This window comes from Exophiala mesophila (assembly GCF_000836275.1).
Source record: "Exophiala mesophila strain CBS 40295 unplaced genomic scaffold supercont1.3, whole genome shotgun sequence".
Taxonomy (NCBI): Eukaryota; Fungi; Ascomycota; class Eurotiomycetes; order Chaetothyriales; family Herpotrichiellaceae; genus Exophiala; species Exophiala mesophila.
In genome coordinates, this window is record NW_015622506.1 from 686,544 (window position 1) to 703,598 (window position 17,055).

At 50.1% G+C, this 17,055-nt stretch overlaps 6 protein-coding genes across 7 annotated transcripts; 4 read left to right on the top strand and 2 right to left on the bottom strand.

The window, feature by feature from the left end:
• The first annotated feature begins 205 nt into the window (after positions 1-205).
• On the top strand, positions 206-1,439 carry PV10_03905. Of its 2 annotated transcripts, XM_016368417.1 has the most exons (3): positions 206-889; positions 949-1,056; positions 1,113-1,439. In XM_016368417.1, the coding sequence occupies exons 1-3, from the start codon at positions 553-555 to the stop codon at positions 1,220-1,222; spliced, it is 555 nt and encodes a 184-aa protein (XP_016224205.1). In that variant the 5' UTR covers positions 206-552; the 3' UTR covers positions 1,223-1,439. The 2 variants fall into 2 exon arrangements, with proteins under 2 accessions (XP_016224205.1, XP_016224206.1); XM_016368418.1 differs by having other exon boundaries at positions 949-1,439.
• Positions 1,440-1,686: 247 nt separating this feature from the next.
• On the top strand, positions 1,687-4,116 carry PV10_03906 (uncharacterized protein). The gene is made up of 3 exons (XM_016368419.1): positions 1,687-2,564; positions 2,628-2,866; positions 2,917-4,116. Exons 1-3 carry the CDS (start codon positions 2,280-2,282, stop codon positions 3,674-3,676), a joined length of 1,284 nt encoding a protein of 427 aa, XP_016224207.1. The 5' UTR covers positions 1,687-2,279; the 3' UTR covers positions 3,677-4,116.
• Positions 4,117-4,867: 751 nt separating this feature from the next.
• Positions 4,868-7,853, top strand: PV10_03907 (uncharacterized protein). The gene is made up of 4 exons (XM_016368420.1): positions 4,868-5,546; positions 5,600-5,655; positions 5,745-5,859; positions 5,913-7,853. Exons 1-4 carry the CDS (start codon positions 5,403-5,405, stop codon positions 7,113-7,115), a joined length of 1,518 nt encoding a protein of 505 aa, XP_016224208.1. The 5' UTR covers positions 4,868-5,402; the 3' UTR covers positions 7,116-7,853.
• A 3,591-nt stretch (positions 7,854-11,444) lies between these two features.
• PV10_03908 (uncharacterized protein) lies at positions 11,445-12,474 on the bottom strand (the record flags this gene model as incomplete). Its single annotated transcript, XM_016368421.1, has 3 exons — positions 11,445-12,015; positions 12,074-12,210; positions 12,265-12,474. 3 exons carry the CDS (start codon positions 12,472-12,474, stop codon positions 11,445-11,447), a joined length of 918 nt encoding a protein of 305 aa, XP_016224209.1.
• Positions 12,475-12,744: 270 nt separating this feature from the next.
• On the top strand, positions 12,745-14,317 carry PV10_03909 (fumarylacetoacetase; the record flags this gene model as incomplete). Its single annotated transcript, XM_016368422.1, has 6 exons — positions 12,745-12,846; positions 12,898-13,017; positions 13,076-13,291; positions 13,345-13,849; positions 13,898-14,043; positions 14,096-14,317. The coding sequence occupies 6 exons, from the start codon at positions 12,745-12,747 to the stop codon at positions 14,315-14,317; spliced, it is 1,311 nt and encodes a 436-aa protein (XP_016224210.1).
• A 320-nt stretch (positions 14,318-14,637) lies between these two features.
• PV10_03910 (uncharacterized protein) lies at positions 14,638-16,499 on the bottom strand (the record flags this gene model as incomplete). The annotated part of the gene is made up of 4 exons (XM_016368423.1): positions 14,638-14,916; positions 14,972-15,808; positions 15,867-16,134; positions 16,184-16,499. The coding sequence occupies 4 exons, from the start codon at positions 16,497-16,499 to the stop codon at positions 14,709-14,711; spliced, it is 1,629 nt and encodes a 542-aa protein (XP_016224211.1). The 3' UTR covers positions 14,638-14,708.
• Between the last annotated feature and the right edge of the window lie 556 nt (positions 16,500-17,055).

Below are 17,055 nucleotides of genomic sequence, written 5' to 3' on the forward strand. Positions count from 1 at the left end.
GATATCTGCAGCTATGCAGATGTGAGCTAATCGTGTCTCGAAGAAGGTCACCCTACTCGTCATTGAGCTGATCTCTGCTGCAGCTTCCCGCCGTCAGATGATGCTACCGATTGGTCTGTGCTTATGCTTGCAGGCTTTAGACCTCCGTAGAGCCTTGAGCCGCACAGCCGATCTGCTTCTTTTCTACTCATATACCCACCTCGTCGTTGCCACCCCGCCAGTGATGGGCTCTACAAAATGGAAGGATGATTCAGGTCGCCCTTCCTGCAGCTCTGTCTATCTGTCTTCACCTTCCCAGTGTCTGTTTGTAGGTACACCACTGGACTCTTCTTAATACCAACCTCTTTCCCGTTGCTCTCCCATCTGCATTCCTACCTTCCTCTGGCTGAACTTTTCATCGTTTGAATTCTGCCCCGCATCCAACGTTCTGCCTACACGTTGTTCCTTCCACCTATCCTCGTCCTCTGCTTCCTCTAGTAATTTCTGCCCAAAGCTCAAAAACGTCCAGCCTTTATTGCAAATCTTGGCCTCGCAGGCCTTTTTGTCACCACGATGCATTTCTCATTCATCACCAGTCTCTCTCTCCTCCTCACCACAGCTGCCGTCAGTGCATCGCCCATACTTGAGAGCCGGCAGACCATCGATCCTCCTGCGAGATATTACTTAGAGACTACTGTGGTGAATGGAGACCATGAAGACTTTGGCAGCAACAAATCTTCTCTCTGGCTCTATTCGCATCACACTGGTGCCGGACTTGGCGATGCTGGCTTGTCGTCGAACCGGTCATGGGCAATGGAGGGTTACCTGAATGACACCCAGCAACTCTTCACTTATGAGAACAACCAGATTGGTCCTTGGCCGCTGGCTGTCGGTTATGGGCCGTATCAACGTATGTACCTATTCCTACATTTGTTCTGTAAGAATGGGACACTGACAATTTGGCTACAGAATGGAATCTCGTCACCATCAGCATCGCTGCCCTCCCTTCATCTGGGCAAGGATTCTTTTTCAACTCATCTGGATTGCAGTTCAACGGGAGCGTTGGTGGCTGGCTAGGTAAGTTTCCGGAATTTCCATGGCTGACCCTTCACTAATACATGATTCCTTTGCAGCCTGCGATTGGTGGCACGGCGTTCCTCAATTGTTCAATTTGAATGGCTATGAGTACGGAGATATCGCAAAATCCTGTTCCAAAGTTGAGTTGCATCCAGTGGCGATATAATCCAAGATCGTCTCATGGGCAAAGCACCAATCCAAGCCAGTGCCTCCGTGCTGTGCATAAAATTACTCACTCAACAGTGCTTTATCAAGCACTATCTTCCGTTGAGAATTAATTCAAATGTATCAACAGACGTAAAAAATCATCAAAACTGATCCTGCAAACGTTTGAAATAAACACATGTCGATTAATTATAATAAAACCTGATCGCCCGCTTTCACTTTCGCCTTCACGTGATGACCCTTATGTCCGAGGCCCAAAGCATTGGGGAGAGTTTAAACGAGGGGTTTTGACCAGCAAGGCTCTAAGCAAGAAAGCATGCCATCCACGCGCATGACCACTGAGACATTTGGAGGGTTTTTGAGGCCCATCTCGGCTTTCCTCCTACATTAGGAAGCCCTGGCATGCCTAGGCATCCTCCCGCACCGTCAACCTCCGTGCCTCCGTGATGGTCCTTTCCATAAGCTGGGGCCTGGTGGGCCGAGGGGGCCGAGGGCCTTCATGGGCCTAATCCTCATTGTTCTCTGGGGCCCCATCCTTATTCGTCCATGATTCTCAGTCAAGCCAGACGTTTGCGGGGTCCAGACCTTCATCCCACCAATTCGACCTGGTGCCCAGAACCTGGGACAGCCAGGAGTGGCTCTTGTCCTTTGCTTCCTCAGCACTTGGGGATCCCCCCGGGTCGCAGCCCTGCTTGATCGCTTGTGTCCCCCGCCAAAACCGTCCCTTTCGCCTGCGTTTACGTCTGCGCTCGCTGCTCCCAAGAAATCACAAGCCCGACTTCAGGTGTTGCCCAACTTTCCTGCCATGACACACGACAACCTCTAAAATCTCTTTTCTACCCATTCCTCACCCATCGACAGACACGACTTCCCTCTCCCTATAGTTGCTACACTGACAGGTCACCAACACCGCTACTTGTCATCTGTTTGGTGCGGCTCTGTCGCATTGCCAGTAGCTCCAAAATCGGATTTGAAAAAGTCAAACCCCGGCATCGTCAGCCTGGCTTCACTCAGTCTGGTCCTTCTTTCACTCCGCGCGTTCCCGGGCACACAATGTGATGACGACGTTTAGTCCTGGCGACCTACATCGACTCGATGTCGCTGCTAGAGTTTCGTCATGTTTGTCTCTGGCAGGGTCCTTATGGACTATGATCAGCTTCGTTTTTTACCGACCACTGCGCAAGCCCGTCAATCGTTTCAGTTTTTGCATCTCGGTCTCAAACACCATGGCTTGTCTGGCCTATTCTTGGGGTCGATATCCCGTCGACGCTGGTCGAAATACCGCCATTTGCCAAACCCAAGGCTTCATGATCACCTGGTTTGTCATGTCAGACCCGCTCTTGGTAAAACCCCTCGCCTCGCCGTCGCCGTGACTCAGTCGCTGGGAAGCTAACACCTTGCTCAAGGTTATGGTCATGGCACTCAATGTGTATTGGACAGTGCATCATAAACGAAGTCTGAAGGAATTGAAAAAAACCGACGTTATTGGCATTGGTCTCGCCTTTGCCCTGCCTTTTCCCTCCGCTTTGACCTTTTTACTTTGGCGTCCGCACGGCAGGACTGTGTACGGCGACGCCACCTCATGGTGTTGGATTTCTAAGGAATCCGGTCTTTTACGGCTGGTAGCATTTTATGTTCCAATCTGGTAACTCGCCTTCGTCTCGCATCACATCTTCCCCGTCTGACCATATACAGGATTTCTATTTTGACTTCGTTGAGTTTGTTTGCGCTGAGCGGGAAAAGCATTATCCTTGTACGTCGGCGTTTGAACGCCGTCAAAACCAAAAACCCTCTTCATCAATCTTCCGGTCGCCCCGACCCCGAGCCAGACTGGTGCCGCGCAGACGGCATCCCCGAATCGACGAGTTCGTCGGACCAAGACAGCCGGCCGGCCCAAGTTGCGTTCTCGGAGCCTAATTATTCCCAAGACCTCCATTCAAATGACCTTCAGGAACTGGCGCCGTCACATTCAATCGAGGCGCAGCTCGCGCGCTCTCCATCTTACCAGTTCGCAGCTAATATTCGGCGGGAGCGGACTCACTCCACCACTAGTCAGACCGCTCTACGCAAAACCCCATCTCGGTTCGACGCGGCTCACTGGAAGTATGCTCAGTTTGCTTTCCTGTATACGATCGTCCTTCTCATTACCTGGGTCCCCATCAGTGTCAATCGAGTGTACAATACCTTTATTGCTCCCCCAAACCAGCAGATCTATAGCCTGTATCTGGCTTCATCCATCTGTATTCCATTTCACGGATTTGGAAATGCCATCATCTATACGGTCACTAGTTGGTCGGAATGCTTGGACTTTTTGAAATGCAGATCACCTCGGCGGCCTAGTGTGGCTTCAGACACTTCCTGCGGCCTCGGAGAAGCGATCTCAGACTGGTTCAAATCTATGCGGGAATGGCCGCGGCGCATCAGTAGTCGCAGAAAGGAACCCACGGGAGATTGATGTTTTCCCCCGGAACCTGGGGGTTGTTGTTATGGACTCGAGATTAAACTGGGTGAGGCCCAGACGAAATCGATAGCAAACAAACATGAGTCACGTGTCTCATATGCGCGAAGACTGAAGACTGCTCTGCACTCACGCTTCGCGGTTGTTTGACGTGCTAGAATCAAAAGTGGTACCCCAAGCCAGACTTTGATGAACCCTTGTCAAGGAGGTCTTGTAGCCAGATGACACGAATACGAGGCTGGAATGAAAACGGCGTGATCTTGAACATCTCGCACGTCAAGTAGTGGGGGTTGTGAGACTCACTTGTGGGCTTTGCGGGAGCTGTTGAACTTAATCGTCTGCTGGATCTCAAATTCCCGGGGTAGGTTTCATCCGTTGCGTGAAACTCAGACACAGCTTTCCACAGATCGTGGAAACGGTGAGACCCCAGACTGGTGGGGCCAGCCGCTCATGCCAATCCGTCCAGATTCTGTTGAACAGATCATGGAATGTATAGTTTAGGCGATGGGCATGTTGGTAAGACCACCTCTTGATCATTTGACGTTTCTCAACTCAAGTCGAGGAATGCAACCGAACCATAGCAACAGCGGATTTTCATAGTGCACGTTCTGTTTCGGACTAAGACAATCCGACTGTGAAAAGGTTAAATAAATAGTGTCTTTTGTCCAATCTTGCATGAGCAGTCAAGCCTATGCATAATCTTCTCCACGCCACTGGCGCCTTTCGTTTATGGGCTGCCGCTCTGTCGAATATACTCGAGGGAGGCTCGCTGCCTATCAAATGCGGATGTTGCAGGCGGGGGATGTCCCACGGGGGAAGAAGGTAGCACTGTCCATGTTAGTGTCTGCACAATCGAGGAGAACTGCCCTGGGGAAAAGTTGCAATTTTTGGATCATCATGTGGGCGTGCTTACAGAGCCAGAAAGTGGTCTGTACAACAATCACACCACTCGACTTTCACTCATATTGTAATCACGAGTTTTGGCCGTTGACGGGAAGGCCGGAGATAAGTTAGTGCCAAGACCATCTGACCAATCAGGGTGCCATCTAAGGGTTTCCAGAAGGCAAGAGCAAGCCGCTAGAAGCTCTTGCCTAGACTCGACACGAGCTTTTCCGCAAGCCTCTTGGCCCGCACAAGCGGCACAAGCACAACTAGGCGACGCCTTGAACCAATCCACTTCCCTCCACGCTTCTCGCTCCTCTCAATCCACTCTTCTCAGGCCTTCTCGAACCCATCTCGAGGCGCGAAGGCCCAGTGGCGTGGACCCCAAACTGCGAGCCGCACCCGAGATTCCTCTGGCTTGCCCTTCAACAGCCTATCCGAGCTCTATTGCCGGTCTCGACCGTAACATGTGAGGTGGCACGGCCAACGAAGCAGCCCGTGTTTGATGAGTGGTGTGGTTAGGTTCCCCTAAACCGCACCATGTCTTCTCCAGGACTCCACACCCCATAAGCCCCAACATGGGCCACCATAGCCGAAAAATGCCTAAGGGACAGTGGCGGGGACTGGTATCGGACTTACAATGCTGCTACCCTCACGAATGCTTTCGGAATGCTCTGAGCATCTTCAGTCATCCCACATGAGTGATAGAGTCTATAAAGAGCGTCCTGTCCCCCGGTGTAAAGATGAATCGTAGGGAAACAGACAAGTCCAAACCTCGCCATCGCGGCCTTCTTTTTGTTTCCTGACATCTCGATCTATCATTCACTTTACTTGATCAACAATGGCGGATGCACGATCGACCTCATCCCTCGAAGAGGGCAAGTCCCCAGAAAAGGGAGACGCCGTCCGCATCGAGCACTCGGCTGAACTGGCCGATTTGCCAGATATCGATGCTGGCAAGACTCCAGAAGAAAGAGCCGCCATTGTAAGCCATGATATACAACCTTCGTCGTGGTATAGAGACTAACTCGCAGCAAGGATCGCAAGTTGATGTGGAAAGTCGATCTCTGGTTGATTCCATGGCTTTGTCTTTTGTGAGTTCACCTTGCCAAACAGCAACTCAAGCCTCTTTTACGAAATATCCTCCTCGTCTATTGCATTGGCTAATAACCCCTGCCTCTAGGTATCTCTTGTCTTTCCTTGATCGAACAAACATTGGCAACGCACGCCTGGCAGGCTTGGAGACTGATCTGAACATGGGTGGCCATGATTATAACAATTCCTTGACTATCTTCTTCGTGAGACTCCCCTTAAAACTCTTCGCCATACCTTTTCTAACCTGATCAAATAGATTAGCTATGCTATTGCTGAACCCATCACCAATGTGCTCCTCAAGAGACTTACTCCCCGTTACTTTTTCACTGGAATTATCCTTTCGTGGGGAGTGATCATGACGCTCATGGGGTTGGTCACCAGCTACGCCGGTCTTTTAGCCTGCCGATTCTTTTTGGGCCTCGCCGAGGCCGGACTCTTCCCAGGAGTCAACTACTACCTCAGCTGCTGGTACAAGCGCAGTGAATTTGGTATTCGAGCTGCTGCTTTCTTCTCCGCCGCCGCTCTTGCTGGCTCATTCGGTGGCCTTCTCGCTGCGGCGATTGCCACTATGGATGGCATTGGTGGGAAACCTGGTTGGGCCTGGATCTTCATTATCGAGGGTATCGCTACCGTCTTTGTTGGCATCTTCTGCTGGTGGATGGTCTTTGATTGGCCCGACACCGCTAGATTCCTCACCCCTGAGGATAGGATTCGAATTCGCCGACGATTGGCAGAAGACAAGCAAGCTTCGACTAACGAAGAGTACGACAAGCGCCATATCTACGCCGCTCTGAAGGACTGGAAGACATATCTTTTTGCCCTAATCTACCAGGGCTGTCTGATACCGCTTTACGCGTTCTCCCTGTTCCTGCCAACTATTTTGCGAGGTATGGGCTATACTGGAACCCACGCTCAACTTCTCTCCGTTCCCCCATATGCCTGCGCTGCTGTTTTGACCATCCTTGTCGGCTGGACAGCTGATCGAGCGCGCTTGCGAGGTTATTTCAATTGGGCTATTTCGTCACTTGGCATAATCGGTTTCTGCATGCTTATCGGCTCTCAAAATCCTCAGGTTCAATATGCCGGTACGTTCCTCGGCGCCATGGGAATCTATCCTTGTATCCCTAACACGCTCGCCTGGGTCGCCAACAACACCGACGGCGTCTATAAGCGAGGCGTCGTGATCGGCATCGTCGTTGGATGGGGCAACTTGAACGGCATCGTTTCTTCCAATATCTACCTTAAGCAAGACGCCCCCCACTTTTACATCGGCCACGGAGTCGTCCTCGCCGCCCTCAGCATCCTCCTCCTCGGCGGCAGCGTTCTCATGCATTTCCTTTTGAGAAGAGAAAATTCAAAGAGACTCTCCGGACAGCGAGACAACATGTTCGAGGGCAAGACTGTCGACCAGATCTGGGTTGCCGGCGACAAGAGACCCGACTTTATTTACACCCTTTAAATGAACAACTTTTCGTCGTGGGGCGCACCCTCAGGACCTTGGACATGAACGCGACCGACGATATCTGTCTGGGTTGCGAAGGATTATGATGAGATGATACAGCTGCTGCAGTGACAGCGGTAATGAAGTGTACTTGCTTTCGTGCTCACATGCTATGGTTTCTCTTCTCTTGCGCGGCAGCTGTGCCTTTCGTATACTCTATGTGCCCCGAAACTGGCGGGAAGTCGTTGGAAGATATTGATCAAATATTTGCCAAACCATCGATGCACGATTCCGCTGGGGCTAACGAGAGACCTGCGCATGTCCGCCACGCTGACATACCAGCGAAGGACCAGTCTCAAGCCGGAACTGAAGAGTGCATTGAGCAGGTTCGAGAACGTTGATCAGACCATGCTTGAAGTGTGGAAAGGGGCAAGATTCTCTAGCTGTTCTCCAGTGCGTCGCCATCACCTGAGAATTCCGTATATACCAGAAAAGAGAATAGAATACGTTCAACCACACCCGAGTCGACGGAGCTGGGGAGCCCACTTCTTCAAAGAAGGTTAACTCCCCGGATTGTCTCCATTCAGGTGACCCTGGCGCAAAGATACCAATTCGTGGGAGCGTTCCCGTCTCCAATCTGGGCACTCAACTCACACTGCTAGCTGTCCACTATGTACGATCCACACCACATCAATAGAAAGGGTTCTTTGAAAGCTCCGTACGCTAAAGTAGATGAATATTTTTAGGTACGGCGACTATAGTCTAGTAGCTCTAGGTCGTCGGAATATGTGACACTTGAGGGGTAGTGATAAGTGATGTGTTGTGGCAATTCTTCGTCCGCGTTGGTGTCGTAGAGGTGAACACTGTCTGACGCTGATCTATGTGGATGCTTTCGAGGCCTTTGAAGGCATGTTCGTCGTTGCGGGCTGTGCCAATGTCGATAAATACGACAGAGATATTAGTTGACGGTCTCACCCAAGTAAAAGAGCAGACAATCGAACCGTCTGAAACTTCCCCGGGGGAATACCTTGAGCTCCTCATTGACCAGGGTTTCACCTAATGTTAATCTGTGGAAAGATCCACGCAGCAACTTCTTGGGCTCATGTAGCTGCTTCTCAAGTCGCAGTTCTTGGCTAGGAGCTTAAAACATGGCATATTCGATTGTCATGGCGTCTTGCGTGAAAGGCTGAAAATATCCAAACGGCGAACCCCGGCGTCTTCCTTCTCCAGTACGTATTTGCATAGTGCTGTCCCTCCCGAGAACAGGGACTTCCGCATCCTGTATCCACCACCTCTTGACTGACTCTCTCGGTTTCAGGCTCACCTAAGAGTAGTGGCTACTACACCCCGGACACAAGCTGGCTGGCCCGTTCGATCCCATTGGCGGGGTACTTTGAGATGTTGACTCCACCACCGATCCCTCCGACCAACCGGGCCGAGATTTCATGACTACGGAGTAGTACCTTTTGTATCAATGCTTCAATACCCCAGACCGAAAAGTGCACTACCCCAGACCGAAAAGTGCACTACCCCAGACCGAAAAGTGCTTGGGCATTGGAAGACTTGGCCCCGCAAAATATGAGTATGCAGCTATGCGATGGTACAGGGCCAAAAATTATTATATCTTTACCCGCCTCCTATAAATTGTCTATTAGACATGGTCGGAAATTTCTCATCGAGGTTTTGTCAAAGATCATCAACCTACTTCTATCGTTGTGCTCTCTAGATTATAGAGCTCAGAGTGCGTACCGAAAACAATATCCCTTCGCCAAAGCATGGCCACCACAAAAGTTGAGGACGAGCAGGTGGAAAACTCCTCCGCCATCGATACGATCCAACCCAAGGGCAGGGTTGGTGAGGAGGTGCTGGACTCTCATATTCATGATGACCATGGAGACCCTCACCGAGCCGCTCTTGAAAATGCGAATGCCGCTGTTAAAGTCACACCCGACACCTGGGCGGCAGTGTTCTTTCTTGGCTTTTTATTTCATGCTTCGCTCAGTTGCACTCTGTTTAGTGCGATACCAGTTTCCGTCTCGATCGCAGTCGAGTTGCAAGGCGTAAGTTGCCCAAGTTCTGTTTTGACAGTCTTTCCTCACGCTTTGAGACACTACCTTGACCCTTGACCGACTTAAGCTAATATGGGCTCAACAGTCAGTCGCCAACGTCAACTGGATGAGTGCCGGGTGGTCTCTTGCTGGCAGCATCTCTTTCGCCGTGGCCGGGCAGCTCAGCGACTTTTTTGGGAGAAATGATATCATTAGAGCCGCTCAGGCACTCTTGATCCTCGGACACCTTATCGGAGCCTCAGCTCAAGGCATTAATCAAATGTTTGCTGCCATGGCCATTCTTGGGGCTGGAACAGGAACGGCCTTCGTGTGAGTTCAATCAATTTCACATGCCCATGTCGTGACTGATCGTATTCAAGGGGATTTGCGAGCATATCTGAATTGCTCCCCAACAAGTACCGTCCGTACGGCCTTGCTTCCTGCGAATTACAGCTCCTTCTCACGAGCACATTCGGTCCATTGTGTGCGCGTGCTTTGGTTCAAAACACGGCCTTAGGATGGCGATGGATATTCATCATTGGCGAAATCTGCGCCATCATTGCCACCACCGGCTGCGCCATCTTCTACAAGCCGCCACATCGAGTTTTCGCAGATCGCTCAAAAACACAAATTTTCAAGGAGCTGGACTACCTTGGTATATTCTTGTATACCGTTGGCGTCACACTGATATTGCTCGCTTTTGGCTGGGCCGGTACTCGATATACCTGGAGCAGCGCCGCGGTAATTACACCTCTCGTCATCGGTGTAGTACTCTTCTCTTGCAGCTTTCTATGGGGGTTCAGTGGTCGCCCAGCAAGACCATTATTTCCATCACGGCTCTTCAAGATGTATCGCGAGTTTCTGTTGTTACTGATGGTGGTTTTTACAACGGGTCTTGCGCACATCACCCTAGGTGTCTATGTCCCACAGGAGATCAGTTACACTTTTACAACGGATCCTATCAAGGCTGGTCTCTACAACATCCCCAATGGCTTTGCTGGTGTCGTTGGTGGCGTAATTCTGGGCGCTTATGTTCATAAGATGAAGCGAATTCCTCTACAGCTATTCGTGGGCAACGCAGTCCAAACCATATTTTGTGGCCTTCTTGCTTTGATTACTCCGGATCGAATTCCTATGGGCTTGGTATTCCAACTAATTGCGGGCACCCCTTTTGGCTGGCTCACGCTTATTTGCTACCTGACCGCAGGTTTGCACGTCGCACAACGCGATTTGGGCTTGGCTTATGGCCTGGTTGGATCTTTCAGGTTCCTGGGTGGCGCGGTGGGGTCTACGATCTTCAACACGATTCTTAGAAACAGAGTGGCAGTCGACGTCCCAAACAGGGTCACTGACGCGATCAGTTCACTGGATTTTGATACTACGCAGGTACCGGCGCTGATCCAAGCATTAGGATCCAGGAACCCGGCACAACTAGCCGAGTTCCCATCAGATGTGGTTCAACTGGGAGCAGAGGGTCTTCGCTGGGGATATAGTGACGCCTTCTCTTATGTCTGGCTCGCTTCTATCCCCTTCGGGGTGATCGCTTGCTTGATTTCGTTCTTCGTCGTGGACCCGTCTCCCTATTTCACAAACCACACTGCTGTTCACTCGCGGAAGGAAGCGATCGGTAAGCACACAGAGGAGGATGTTACCTACGCAGAGAAGCGCCCCGAGAATAAATAGTACCTAGGTAAATCTACTGGGATTGGACTCAACCGCAGACGGTTACCTTGAATCAAGCATAAGTCGAGATGCGGAGACTGAATTTGAACTGATTGCCCATCTGTTCTTTTATGAAGGTCAGATTCTCGCCCGTTGGACGGCATCCTTGACTTGGTAAATAGCTTTAGTTACAACAACTCGTTCGTTTCCAACCAGTCGTGACTTGCTTTGCTCGAATCACGGACGAATACTCGGCTCATATCAGCGATGGTAGGACTGAGTCAACAAATGAGACGGCATACTAAGTGGACAGAGTTATCTATCGGCCAGGTGCCGGACTCTGCGGACGAACATCGTCAGAATATGACATCGGGCAGTACTCAACCGCCAACGTTTAAATTACCACCGCTGGTTACGCTGGAGTGTCTGGGATACGCATCGACGTCTTCAAGAAGCCATCTCTATGCCACCCACTACAAAGGGATAATATCACGCCCAAAATGATCTTAAATGTCATTTACATTCCTCAAAGATTGATATAAATCCACTCATGAAGGGGTGAGGGGGCTTTTCGGAGCTCCATTGGCGTGAAGATCAGACTTCATAACCATTTTACAACCATCTCACTATTTTATGTCTACTGCATGGTCCAAACACCTTCCAGAGTGTCCACATGCGCGATCCAGATGAGGGCATCTTCGCCTTCACCCTTTTTCAGATCGGCCACCTGGCGGATGATTTCTCTGGCCTTTTCGTGGTCATCGTGAAAGGTATCGTTTGGGGTGACCTTCACCCCTTTGCCAAACGGAGCTTCCGGGTGGTGGACAAAGTGGTGACAATGAAAACAATCTCCGCCGAAAAAGACCCATTTAGTCTTCCCGGTCTTATCCTTTACTCTTGCCAGGCCTGCGAGATTTCCGGGGCAGTGCCCTGGAGCATCCACTATCCAAAAGCTGCCGTCTCCAAAGAAATCACGGCAGTTTTTAAAAGGTCCAACTTGCTGATATTCTTCAGGCGCTTCTTGAGGCGACTTAAGCTCTTCCACCGGTAGGTCCCGCAGTTTTGGATCCCAGACGTGGGCGTCGAACGTACTATCTTTCACTTGAGGCCACATTGACGAGGCCCAGTCCAGCGTGCCCCGCCCACACAGTATAGTCGCATTGGGATGGTATTTCCCGCCAGGAAATATATGGTCCCAGTGGGCGTGGCTGTGGTGGCACTTGCCGTCAGTGGTCATCGACATCCCGGAGGAGAAACTTTACATACCTGGCAACAATGTACTTGACATCCGTAGGGTCAACACCAACAGACTTTGCATCATCGGCAGGCGTGTTTTTCCCAGGAATGAGGTTGTAGATTTTTTGTTGCGCACTCTGGATATGAGGAGGATAAATCGAGGGCTCCTATCACGATCATTCATTAGCAGTAGTACCTTATCGAATGCAAGAAGCACGTACTGATGATACACCAAAGTCGAACCATAGGGTTGTCTTGGTTGCTTCGTGTTGAATCAGAAATCTATACGAGTCTGAAAACAGGGTACCTGGGAGACCTTCTATAGCAAAAGAAGCTGGACATTGGAATTGACAGGTCGAAAATGCCGTCACTTTGACAAAACCACTCTCTGAGGTTGGGTCGGGCAGTGGTGAGTTCTGCTTGTAAGACATGCTGCTAGTTTGATCAAGTCTGGGAAGTAGAACAAGGTGTGAACCACACGTATAGATGAAGGCATACGAGGCTTTGTAGTTATAGTGAAGACTATGCTCACCACGAACATCAATTTCCAACGGCCCGACGCCCGACTCCATCGGGCCGCTGAAACTGGGCACGTCCGAGATCCATCGTCAGCGCAATAAAGCCCGCCGAGCAGTAAATACATCGATGTTTGCAAGGGATGCCTTCTATTGTCCACTACACAGTCTTAAGACCAATTCACGATGGGCGTCCGCTATCCTATCACTGTTCCCGAAAGATGTCCATTCACCCTTCAAAATATACCTTTTGGAATCTTCAGTTTAGAGGACACCCAAGATCAGGAGGTGAGATGGTTAGTCTCCTTTGTGCGTATCAAGGAACTAATAAAGAGGTAGAGCACGCTTAGAGCAGGTAGCGCTATCGGGGACTTTGTTCTTGATCTTCATACTTTGGCACAATATGGAGGCTTCGAGGCCGTTGGCATCTCGAGATCTTCAGTGAATGTCTTCTCAGGAGTAAGCCAGTCTGTTTCCCGCTGTTATTCAATGTGCACGCTAAACTGGTGGACGAAAGCCAAATCTTAACAGCTTTGCCGCGCTCCCGGCAGCAGACCGAGCAAGGGTGAGACTATTAATAATCGATCTGCTCAGTCAGAGTGAATCGATGCTCTTCCAAAATGCCGAGCTTAACAACAAGGCATTCATCCTCAAAGATCACGTGACAATGCATGTTCCGATGGCCATAACAGACTATTCTGACTCGTTTGGCTCCCTCATCCATGCAAACAATGTGAGCTTCAAGAACAACATTTACAACGGGAGAAATGCCTAATGTAATGGAAGACTCTAGGACCATTTGGCTTCCCAATGCCACAGTCATGGTTTCACTACCCCATGGCTTACAACGGGCGAACGGGTGGGGTTGAAGTATCAGGCAATGACATTATACGACCCAGCGGTTTGTTCCCTGACCCTATCACGGGCAAAGTCATTCTCCAGCCCTCACGTCAACTTGATTTTGAGATAGGCATCGGTATGTTTGTCGGGAAGCCAGTGGAGAAAGGTGAGACGATCACAGCTCAAGAGGCATCTGATCATATTTTTGGGCTTGTACTTCACAATGACTGGTCGGCTCGTGATCACCAGAAATTTGAGATGGCCCCTTTAGGCGTTTTCCACTCAAAATCGTTCTCGACGAGCATCTCGCCGTGGGTGGTAACCTTGGACGCCTTACAGGCTTGTGTGGCGCCCCCACCACCATCCAACTTGACCGAAATTCACCCCATGTTGCGCTGTGACGATAAGAACACAGGGATGTTTGATGTGGATCTTCCCGCTACAGTTTCGCGTAGGTTTTCATATTTATTCAGTGATCTTTTGGCTGATTGGTCGCTAGGCAATGGTGGGCTCGGTGTAGAGATCACCAGATCCAACCATAAGGATGAGTACTGGAGTCTGACCCAGATGCTGGCATATCATTCACTCAACGGTTGCGGTCTGAAAACCGGCGACCTGATCTCAACAGGGACAATTTCTTCTCCTGTTCGTAAAAAATAAGTCTTACTTGAGTGTAAATCATTAACAGATTTATCAGCAGCACGACTCGAGAGCTCAATATCGCGGCCCAGCGACGAATGGGTGTTTGACAGAAGTCTTTGCTCTGGGAAACACTCTTCCAGAGGTAGGGGGCAAACCGATGTCATGGCTGGAGGATGGGGACCGCCTGACTATCGAAGGATGGTTCCGAGCTAGAGACGGCACGCAGGCGGGCTTCGGTCCTCTCACTTCTCTAATCCGCCCTGCTCAGTGTTGGTGACTAGAACATAACGTTAATCACCCTAGAATGTGGCGGCTCGGAGGACGATCGTCATAGGCGTCTGGAACGATATAGTTGAGCAGGCTAGGTATAGCATTTTCGCACTCTTTCCCAATATCAGGGAAGCCGATTCAGACTGCATGGGACATAGCTTGGTTCTGAGATGCACGTCTACTTTTAAATTGCCCCAGTCCAGGGACATATTCACATCAAAGTCGAATTGATAAAATATGTGAAGAGATAGTTATCTTATTTCAGCTTGTTCGGATTCGTTTTTGGTCAGATTTCTAGTCGGCAAAAACGTGGATGCAATGAAATGTGTCAGCCATGAGCTGTAGCGATCCTACTCTTAAACAGCAATCTAAAAGCGACTCTTGAGGCCACCGGAGAGTCATAATCGAGACCAGTTTCGAACGAGGTTTCTTTGAATCTTTCCGGTCGGACTTTTGGGTATAGCATCGACGAAAATTATGCCACCCTCAAGTCGTTTGTGCTTTGCTACACGCTTCGCAACCCAATCTCTCAAGTTGACGCTTGAGATCTTACCCTTTGCGTGCGGTTTCAAGACCACATAGGCACGCGGACGCTCCTCTTGACTCCTGCTCAGCAAGGTTAGTTGTCATGGTACCTTTGGAGAACTTTGTAAAATCTTACCAGGGAACGCCAACCACAGCAGCGTCGGCAACATCATGATTTTGCAAAAGGACCGCTTCAAGTTCGGCTGGAACCACCTGGAGCCCATTGACTTTGATCATCTCTTTGATCCTGTCCAGGACATAATACATCCCTCTTTCGTCCTTCACGAGAATATCCCCAGTTCGGTAAAAGCCGTCCCGGTCGATGGCATCACGAGTGGCTTGTTCATTTTGCCAGTATCCAAGGCATACGTTGGGTCCTTTCATGTAAGCCTCCCCAGGTATTCCAGTCCCTACTTCATGGCCAGCCTTGTCCAGAAGCTTACACTCCATATTCGGGTACAGCACGCCCACACTGCCGGTTATATCATCCATGCCACCCGGTACCCCTGTCGATGAACAGGTCAATTCCGTGCCACCATATGTTTGCCTGATACGGACATTGAGTCTCCGAGAAAGACTGGTTTGAAGCTCCTTCGACAGCGGCGCGGCTCCACAAACAATCTCCTTCAAGCTACTCAGATCGTAAGATGCCGTTTCTGGGCGCTTATTCAACATGACGAGAACTGGAGGTGCTGTGGTAAAACCGGTGATAGAGTGGTTTTGTATGTGCTGGAGAAAACTCTCATAACGAAACTTCTTCATAACATAGACGGGGATTCCCAGCCTACAGGAGAGCACGATGGAAAAGACTTGGCCAAACGCATGGTATAGAGGGAGAAATCCAAGCCATCTATCGGATAATTGATCAGGAGCATCAACGTTTTTCTCGAGGCTTCGTACATAAATACTCTGTTCCGAGTTTGCAATGAGGTTGGCTTGTGAAATGCAAACGCCCTTGGGCATCCCTGTCGTTCTGAAAGATTTGTCGCTCAGCCAGTACCAATCAAGCATCATAGAGGGTGCGAGCTTACCCGGATGAAAAATTTATCACGCAAACTTGTCTTTGGCGTTGATCCCTGTTAACCTCCGGCGCTCTCCAATTTTCTATCTCCGAAGGGCATCCCAAAATAGACCACAGATCCTCAAGACCGGCGACAGGCTTTGATGGACGATCTGAGAATAGGTGCAGCCGATCCAGAGGCAATCCGGCGGCATTGGCTGCCGAAATAGCAGTTTTAGCCAGACTTGGGTGAACCAAGATTGCCTTAGCCTTTGTTTGTTGAAGCTGCATAGTGACTTCTGGAAGAACCATCAGTTGAGTGGTACGATGAGCTTTCTTTCAACGTACCGCGAGTTGTAGAGGCTGGACTGGCAGCCGTGAATACAGCTCCATGTGCAACGGTTCCAATGTACGCTGGCGGGACATAGATGTGATTTGGGCTGAACATCAATACCACATCACCCACCCTGACGCCCATTCTCTGAAACGCCACTGATAATGACTTTACCCATTGGAGTGTACCCAGTCGAGTAATGTAACGGCTTGTGTCCTCGGCGTCGATCCATAACCTTTGATCACCGTCGCCATGGTCTTCTGGCGGCAATAGGTATGTCAGCAGTTCGCCGTCAGGCACCACTATGCGGAACTTTGACTTGTCAGGCATTCTGAATTCTTCTCACGCTGTCGCTCTTGGTAGTCTGGCTCCGTACCGAATCCAAGGCCTGATGACAGTATATGTCAACTGCTGGAATCGAGTCACATGACACGGCCCGTTGAGTTGTGGAGCCCCTCGGCCTTCGTCAAGCTCGAGGAGTTGACGCTCAGTAGACGGACGTGTTGCTGGACCGATGACTGGAGCCTTTACTTGGGTCTCTGGTTTTTTTGACCTGGTAACGCGGCGATCTCTCCGAAGTACTATTTTTGATTCTCTTTCTCCTGCTGACAAATGACGAGGGTCATTGAATGCAACTCAAGTGCACCCAAGTTCGACCATGTTATCAGATTATTCTATCCTTGTCAACGCCACAAGGAGGGATGCCTTCCCTATGCATGTCAACTGTGTTTCTTTTGTGGGGGATCAACACTAGAAGGGTTTACATCAGACCCTATTCAATACTAAATAGGCAAAGTGTAGTCTCCGTGAGCAATTCAAAGATAGCTTGATTCAATCAATTCTGTTATTTCTCCAGCAAGGCAACCAAAAAACAAAACTAAAAGTG